This window comes from Ovis canadensis, chromosome 15, assembly GCF_042477335.2.
Source record: "Ovis canadensis isolate MfBH-ARS-UI-01 breed Bighorn chromosome 15, ARS-UI_OviCan_v2, whole genome shotgun sequence".
Classification (NCBI taxonomy): domain Eukaryota; kingdom Metazoa; phylum Chordata; class Mammalia; order Artiodactyla; family Bovidae; genus Ovis; species Ovis canadensis.
Window position 1 is genome coordinate 49,968,480 of NC_091259.1, and position 8,902 is coordinate 49,977,381.

The window sequence follows — 8,902 nt, forward strand, 5'->3', positions numbered from 1 at the left end:
CAGCAGCCAACCCTTTATTGAAGACATTCAACCTCAAACACTGAATCTCTCCTCTATTATAATAATATAATCTGTTCTCAATATTACTTTCTGGAGGATCAGCTTCAATGAACTTATTGGGTGAATCAACCCAAGATCTTAACTGTATTAAAAGAGAGAACATAGCTCTTCTGACATTTACGTAATGCACTGAATGAGACTCATAAGATGGGACAGAAAACTATTGTCTTGGCTCCCAGTGTGTCTTCAGAACTGCTCCATGGGGTTAAGATGATATTAGGCAGACTCCTTTACTTTTCCAATAACTCTCAGAAAATAGAAGTCTTCTGGTCAACTTTAAGTCCCAAGGATAACCTCATTTCAGTCATGTAAATGGCTGCTGCTGCTGCTGCTGCTAAGTCGCTTCAGTCGTGTCCGACTCTGTGTGACCCCATAGACAGCAGCCCATCAGGCTCCTCCATCCCTGGGATTCTCCAGACAAGAACACTGGAGTGGGTTGCCATTTTCTTCTCCAATGCATCAAAGTTTAAAGTGAAAGCGAAGTTGCTCAGTTGTGTCCTACTCTTAGCAACCCCACAGACTGCAGCCCACCAGGCTCCTCTGTCCATGGGAGTTTCCAGGCAAGAGTACTGGAGTGGGGTGCCAGTGCCTTCTCCGTGTAAATGGCTAGATCCCTGAAATAGTCAAAATCCTGAACTTAAAAAGTTCAACTTTCTACCCATCCTTTCCTGCCTCCAGTCAGCTTGGCTCTGCCTCAGGAAGGAAGCCGATAGTGGGGACAGAGTTGACTACTTCTTGCTCTCTGTCACTCATGCCCTCCACTGAGCTTAGTTAATGCAGCACCTGACCTCTCCAGGGCTGGGAAAGGGGACGGAGATTAAGGGTAGGAAAGGTATTAACTCGCTGGTCTTATTGTGAGCGGGCTCCAGGCCTTAGCAGGGATTTAAGGCTGATTTTTTAAAATTTATTTTTACTAATTTATTTGATTGTGCCAGGTCTTAATTGTGGCATGTGGGATCTGTTTCCTGGACCAGCAACTGAACCCGGGCCCCCTGCATCGGGAGCTCAGGATCTTAGCCACTGGACAAGGGAAGTCCCCTGACTCTCTGGTTTTGTTCAGTGTGGTGTTGTATGGAACCTTCAGAGAACCCCACACCACCCTCCCCACCCCCCACACACACACACACCATTACTGAGGATCTCTCAACTGCAATTCCCTTTGTGAGGTCAAATGCAGCTCTTCTGGCTAGCTGCTTACAATCTCTCTCTCAGTCCTTGGGCAGCTGGAAGTGTACCTCTGTGCTCAGCTTCTGGGCAGCGTTTCCAGGTCTATGCCACCCTGCGCCAGCTCTCCCTCTCCTGCCTATGCCCAGTCAAAGTGAAATACGCATCTCTGGCCCACTAGTGGTGGGAGGACGGTTCTCGGTCTCATGGCCCCATGTTCTGATGGCATCAAGCAGTTCCGCAAGCTTCTCATTCTTCAGATCCCTCAGGTGGGGGTCGCACATCAGCCCACTCACCATGTGCCCAAACGGCAAGGTACTGAGCTCTCCACGCAGCATCTCCTGGCCTAGGTGACGGGGAGCAACCTCACTCCTCCCAGTGGAGTAGGCAGAACTCAGAACAACCAAAAATTGATTTCCGAAGGAATTCTATTTCTAATCAATAATTCTATTTCTAACCATTTTTATAGACTTTAAATGGGTAACCAGCTGAGGGTCACAAAGCCTATCTTACCCTCCTCCTTCCCAACCCCTCTAAAGGATGGAGTGAGAGTGGGATTCTTCCAGCTCCAGCAGCTTGTTCTGGGGCCCAGAAAAATACAGCCCAAAAGAAAGACTGTGCCATAGCATCTAACTGTATCTAAATAGAAGTTAAAGAATCAAAATGGTGCCAAAAGAAAACAAGCTTCCATTTCCAGATTCTCTCTCCCCCTATAGTTATGAAAGTAGCCAATAATTTTCCACCTTGGCTCATGTGCTCACTGTTTTGCTTTGCTTAACTGCTTCTGAAACAATTATCAGTGGTTTCCCATGTGGAAAAGAAATCAACCAATGCTTTAACATCCAAGACAGATACTCTGAGCATCTAATCCCTTTGTACAGAGGGTATTTGTTTAATCTTCTTACCCATTGTAAGACATCTAGAACTGTCTACTTCTCAGCAAGTGGCCTGCATATTTCAGGGTCTATGTGAGCCTCAGGATCTGGAGAAGGCCCTCCTGCCACTTCTCACCTCCTCCATTTGGTGATGTTCAGTATTCTCAGTTTTAGATCAATCAATCAATCTGGGATTAGAAACAGGAAGAAATTCCAGCTTAATGAACATGTCCGGGCTTCTCCAGAGAGCTTTAAGAATGGACTCTTCCAAGTGGGCCATCTGACCAAATGTCTTTTCAGTACAGTCACTCAGTCATGTCCAACTCTTTGCGACCCCATAGACTGCAGCACGCCAGATTTCCCTGTCCATCACCAACTCCCAGGGCTTGCTTAAACTCAGGTCCATCGAGTCAGTGATGCCATTCAATCATCTTTTAACTGTGCCACAAAAAGAGTGGAAAAGTTGAAAGGCAGTCAGGAAAAGAAGAAGGAAAAGGTGGGGTGGGGGGAAGAAAGGGGAGGTGGGAAGAAATTCTAGCTTAATGAATGCGTCCGGGGCTTCTCCAGAGAGCTTTAAGAAGGGACTCTGCCAAGTGGACCATCTGACCAAATGTCTTTTCAATTCAATCACTCAGTCGTGTCCAACTCTTTCCAACCCAATGGACTGTAGCCTACCAGGCTCCTCCGTCCATGGAATTTTCCAGGCAAGAGTACTGGAGTAGGTTGCCATTTCCTTCTCCAGGGGAGCTTCCCAACCCAGGGATTGAACCCGGGTCTCCCGCACTGCAGGCAGATGCTTTACCGTCTGAGCTACCTGGGAAGCCAAGGGTGCAGGGTGGGGGGACACAGGCAAGAAGCAGAGGTGAGGGGATGAATGGCAAGGAGAGAAGAGAGAAAAGTGTGGGGAGACCAGAGAAAGTGGAGGAAGAGATATTTGGGAAGGAAGATTTATTTTAAATTTATATATATATATTTTTTAATTGAAGGATAATTTCTTTGTAGAATTTTGTTGTTTTCTGTCAAACCTCAACATGAATCAGCCATAGGTATACATGTATCCCCTCTCATCTCCCCATCCCACTCCTCTAGGTTGATACAGAGTCCCCATTTGAGTCTCCTGCGCCATACAGCAAATTCTGTTGGCTCTCTATTTTACTGGGAAGGAGGATTACTAGGACTGAGAAAATACTTGAATAAGTCACCCTGAGGTTGCCAGAGCTAGGAGTTCTCTGGAAGCCCCTGGGACGGTCTGAAGTGAGCTCTTGAGGTTCCTGGTTCTGTGTCGTTTATTATTCAACGTCAGGAGTCTTCTAGGAGTTCATCACAGTCCTTCCACTCTGGACATGGTCACATGTGGAACTGAGCACAACAAATTATGCCTCTGAACATGGAGGCAGAGGACAGGTTGTGACACCAAGTACAGAAAAGATGCTGGGCCCGCATGGATGCATGGGAGTCTGGGTCAGCCAGCCTGGATCTCGGGCCCTGGGGGAGCTCAGATGTCAATGGCCATCTCATGAATGGATGAGGGCATGTGGACGGTTAGCATCAGAATCACCTGGGGAAATGTTTAAACAGTGGACTCTTAGACCGTAGCTTTGAAGATTCTTAGTCTGTAGTCCTGGGGTATTTTGAATAATTACTGCTAAGCAATTCTGCACAGGTAAGTTTGAGAACCATGGCTCAAGACAACTTGGAAAGTATTCCAGACAGAAGTATGGGTCGGGGCATCTTATATGTGTCCAATATACTAAACCCACCACCTGTTTTTTCCATTTGACAGCAAACTTGAAGAACTGGTTCGTTTCTTACAAGTCATGTATCCCAAACTGTGTCAGCATTGGCAAGTCATCTGGATGATGGCCGCGGCGATGCTGGTCTTGACTGTCGTGCTGGGGCTCTACGGTTCCCACAGCTCTTGCGTAGAGCAGGCTGATGGGTCCCTTGGGAAATCCACGTGCTCGGCAGCCCAGCGGGACTCCTGGTGGAGCTCGGGACTCCAGCATGAGCAGCCTACAGAGCAGTAGAAAACCCAACACTCAGGCCGTGCCCTGCTCCAGCACACAGCCTGTCGCCCTTTCCTCAAGCGAGACGCGTCAGGCCTGGGCGTGGGCATGCCACTGCTGCCATCAGGGGAGCAAGCAGGGGTTCCTTCACACTCGGCACCCCTGCGGGAGCTATTCACACACAGTAGCTGATGTTCCTGGAGGATCGACAAAAAGCATCAGTGGACAAAGAAGTAGCCATCACCAGGGGACTTGAAGAGAAGAAGGGAATGCGGCCGCGCCAGTTCAGATGGCTGGGGAGAAACAAAATACCTTCCTCACAGGCAAACATGAAAAGCCCACTCTCCCTGGTTTTCCTCTCTACAACTGATCGGAAATCAGGCACGACTGTGCCTAAGGGCTAACTCTGCCCTGAGGATCAGACCTGGAATTTGGAATAGCAACATGAGTATCTTCCCATTTCACATCTCATTCTTACTGACTCTCCTTCAGCCTCACCACCTCCTCATTGCAATCACAGTTGCTCTTTACAGAAGATGGAAAGGTTTCTCAGAAAAATATTTAGGCTGATTTTTAGCTCAGTGCTTGAAATGAAATGGGAAGATGTAAATTAATACATATGCGTCTGTACACATGCAACACACACACACAGACACATACACACACAGAGATCCACACACACAAAGCACACACGTGCATGAAGTCAACTGTCCTCCAACTGTGTGCTCTGGGTGTGTGTTGGGCATAAAGCCAACCCACAGATTTTCACGTGTGGGGCAGTCACCAGGCACTTACCTGTTCAGTGAGCTCTCCACATGGATTTACGATGTTTGAGAAACACTGAAAACTCATGACTTGCGTGGTGAACTTGCTGGTCTCCATTTCCAGTGTTAATTCTAAGCTGCTATACAGCATGGTGGGGGCTTCCCAGGTGACTCAGTGGTAAAGAATCCACCTGCCGATGCAGGAGACACAGGTTCAATTCCTGGGTTGGGAAGACCCCCTGGAGGAGGAAATGGCAACCCACTCCAGTATTCTTGCCTGGAAAACCCCATGGACAGAGGAGCCTGCAGGCTATACTCCATGGGGTCACAGAGAGTCAGACACAGCTGAGCGCACGTGCATGCTTACGGCATGGTCTACCCCCACTTTGCTCTCTCTGGGAAAGGAGGAAACAGGGTGTGCTTCAGCTTCGCTGTGCCCACATGCAAGTGTGCATCTCTTCCACAAGGCTCCAGTTTTGGTGGGATTCCCAATGCAAGTGAAGGTCTTGGAGCTTTCCCATTATTTAGCAGAAAACAACAAATCCCACCTGCAGCTTGACTTCTTGCTCCCCCTGGATAGCCACTGCCTGCCTTCTTACCACATCAGATCTGGGGAGTGCTGGTTTCTGTGTGGCGTTTATGGTGGTTTCTTTGCTTTTGTTGCTGACCCTATGTAGAACTTACTATGAGCCAAACACTGGTATTATATAAGGATTCATTTACTGTGTCCTCAAGAAAAAGGAAAAAGCTATGACTCTGCCCATTTTCACATAAGGAAACTGAGGCACAAAAACACAAGTAACTTGCCAAGGATACCCATGGGGTTGGAAGGTAAACCCAGCCAGGCTGGTCCCAGAGGCTATGCTCTTAACCCTCCACTAAATTGCCTTTTCCAAAGGTCTTCTATCTAGACATGTTCTGTTTCAGCCCCACACCTCCAGGTAGCCCTTCAGCTACTCCAAGTCATTTCTGGTTCCCAAACCAGACTGCTTTCTCATGCTCATTTTTCTTCTGCTGCAATCCTCTTTCCTTCAGTCACTCTTCAGGACCAAGTGCAAAAATCACCCGCTCCATGCAGCTTTAGTGGCCTCCCTCCAACTCCACACCAGACCACATTAATAGGTCATACCCTTCTCTGTACTTTCCAGCACTTTTAAAACATTTTCATTACTACTACTAATGAACATTACTACTATAGTGTATCATAATATTAATAACTTATTTATGTGTCTGTCTTTCCAAGCGTTTTTCCTCAAAGACAAGAACCATGTCTTACCCATTCTCTGGGTAAGTGCCTAGCATGGTGGCTGATGCTTGGGAGGGTGTCATTTAATGTTGGTCAGAAGAATGAGTGTGCAAGGTGGTGGAGAGCAGTCTGGGAACAGCTGACGTTTTGCATACTTCCCAGCACCAGCATCCTCACCACCACCATCTCAAATGGTGAGTGAGAGAAATCACATCTTTATTAGCCTCAACTTATTCTATTATTTTTTCAATCTACTCTGTGACCTAACAACATCATTTCCAAACTAAAGGGTTGGGCTTGAAGCAATCACTTCTTTCAGAAAGACCGACCTAGATCAGGACCCCTGGTAAAACAGCTTGATTTTTTTTTTTTTTTTTTGGAGCGGGGAAGGTGGCACCCTTTTCAGTGGCAAGAAAACTACTGCAAAAGAAGTCCAAGCCAGGGTTGACCAAGGATGTGCCATTAAGGTAAAGAGGCGCAGATCAAGGCAGACAGACATTGGATTCATGGATGGATGGTCTGCCCTATCTCTTCAAGGGGGAGCAGACACACGAAGGAGCTTTAGGCCCTCAGAGCCAAAGGCAGGGTGTAAACAGAGCTCTGGAGAGTGTGGCTGTGCCTCAGGACTCTGGGCTGGCCAGTCTCAGCCTGCCTTGAAGAAGGACCGGGCCAAGCTGACCCATTGCCCGCTTGGCCACAGGGTTCCCACCTTTGTTTCCAGTTGAGACAAAGGCCAGGAGAGGAGCTGCAGTGAGCTCTTGAGCCCCCAGCTGCTTCATAGGAAGGCCTGCAAGAATGCTTCCAGATCAGGCCCTCAGCCAGATGACTTTATGAGTAAGGGAGGTCAAGGACAAGAAGTGACCAGGAGGAGCAAACGAGTAATCACATTACCAAGGGCATTCCTGAAGCAGGACTCCTCGGTATTTCTTAAAAGCAAAGATGGACCTAATGCAATTGGAACTGTTGCCAAAGCAGCAGTGAAATGGAGAGAAACAGGCCCTGTATGTCCAACAGTGAGTGATATTGATCAGAAATAAAGCTCCCTTCCTTCACCATGCCTCTGGGGTCTGACATTTCTGCTTGGCCCTAGGACTCTGTTGTTGGTGCCGCGATGTCCCCTCCTAAAGGACCTTCACTTTCTGTGTCACTCCCGCGTACAGCCTGGCGGAGTAAGAGGAGAGGGAGACGCGGGGTTTATGTATCACTGGCTGGCAGTTCCTAATGTTGTTAAACCTCACACAGGTGTGCTAGCATTGAACTATAGAGTGTCACGTACCTGAGTTTGAAAATAAAAGCACATTTCCAAACCTTTGGCAGCAGCCGAATGCCTCCTCATTTTGTGGAGCTGAGTCAGAACCTTGCCCAACCCTGAACTAGAATCTACCTTGGGCGACAGTGCCTCCCAGGTCCCCAGTCCTTGGGTCACCAGATCCCTTCCAGGGGCTCAATCAATTCCTCTGCTTCTCATCCTCATTCCTGACCCTAGTTTCCCATATCTTCCTGGTCTATGTGTTGTTTTTTTTGATACATTTTTCTGTGATAGAGACTGCTACGTTTTCACCAATCTGATTTCTACGGTTAGACAATCTTTTTTCGTCTTTTCTTGCAGCGAGGGGCAGGCCAATGTGAACCTTCCAGATCCAGTTTCCTAAACAGACTCTCCTGCCTAGTACCTTGCATTCCCTGCAGTCCCCTTTCTGCCTGCCAGATTCAGGGCATTCAGTTTAGAACCTGAGGTCCAAGAAGTTGCCGGCCCCACTAAGTAGAAGCTGAGTCTTTTTATGGGCGCTCACAGAATTCAACTGACATAAGCAAGAAATAAGAGTTTAGCATATTAAGCCACAGAAATTCAGGAATGTTTGTTATAGCAGTTAGCCTACCCTGACTAACACATACAGAAGCAGAAATAGGGAACTTCAAGAACAAATTTTCAACATAGGAGACACTGACTTAGCAGTCAAGTGGCAGGAAACCAGAACACTGATATCAGGGACTGGAAATATGGTGACCTGTGCTGTGAATAGAACAAAAATAATAGGTAAAGGCTTACCCATGACAGTCCATGGGCAAGCTATAGCTCTAGGAGAAGCGGCTGAAAAGAATCAGAGTATTGAAGTATGTGAACCCTTTTTGGCTAACTTTTGAGAGAGATTGCAAGAAAAAGAAGTACTTGGGAAAGAAGTGGATAAATTGAAACAGAAAGGGAAAAAGATACAGAGTTCCTAAACTGAAGACTTAGACACCCTGACTGCTTCTAAAACCTAATTAGACTGAAAAGAGCTTTGAGTGAAAAAGAACAAGTAGAACTTTTTAGTTGAATTCAGATCAGACCAGCCCTACGGTAAAGGTCAGAGTCAGAATATGGTCCTTCCATCTGTGCTTTCAAATGAACTTCAATAGCCACCACTAAATTAGAGACGGGCATGGGGCTGAGATTAAAAAAAAAAAAAAAGAAACATTTGAGAATTGTGACTGGGATTTGGGGTATGATTACTGGCACATGAAATCAAATGGAAGCAAATAGACCAGAATCCTAAGTTTGGGAAGGAGTAGTATTTACAAAGAGATACAAGCCACGACTAAAAAGTCCTTCAATTGTTAAGTTAGAAAACAACTTTTGGCATCCTAAGCGTACATCAGCAGAAAGCAGACTGTACAAGCTGTGCTACCCACAAGAAGCCTTGGAGGAATTTGCAATTCCCACTACAAATGTGGCCAAGGAAGATGCTATCCAATGAAGAGCTACAGAGAACAGTGGACATGGGACGTGGGCCTTTCTCCTAGGAA

The 8,902-nt window shown here is 47.0% G+C and overlaps 1 protein-coding gene across 8 annotated transcripts in view; it reads left to right on the forward strand.

Annotated features, from left to right (window-relative positions):
- IRAG1 (inositol 1,4,5-triphosphate receptor associated 1) overlaps nt 1–7,422 on the forward strand; it is a 119,010-nt gene extending 111,588 nt beyond the window's left edge. For all 8 annotated transcript variants that reach the window (XM_069554387.1, XM_069554388.1, XM_069554396.1 and 5 more), the window contains one exon: nt 3,883–7,422. In XM_069554387.1, coding sequence (XP_069410488.1) covers nt 3,883–4,126 — 244 coding nt within the window. In that variant the 3' untranslated portion in view covers nt 4,127–7,422. The remainder of the gene's footprint in view (nt 1–3,882) is intronic.
- Nucleotides 7,423–8,902: the final 1,480 nt, after the last annotated feature.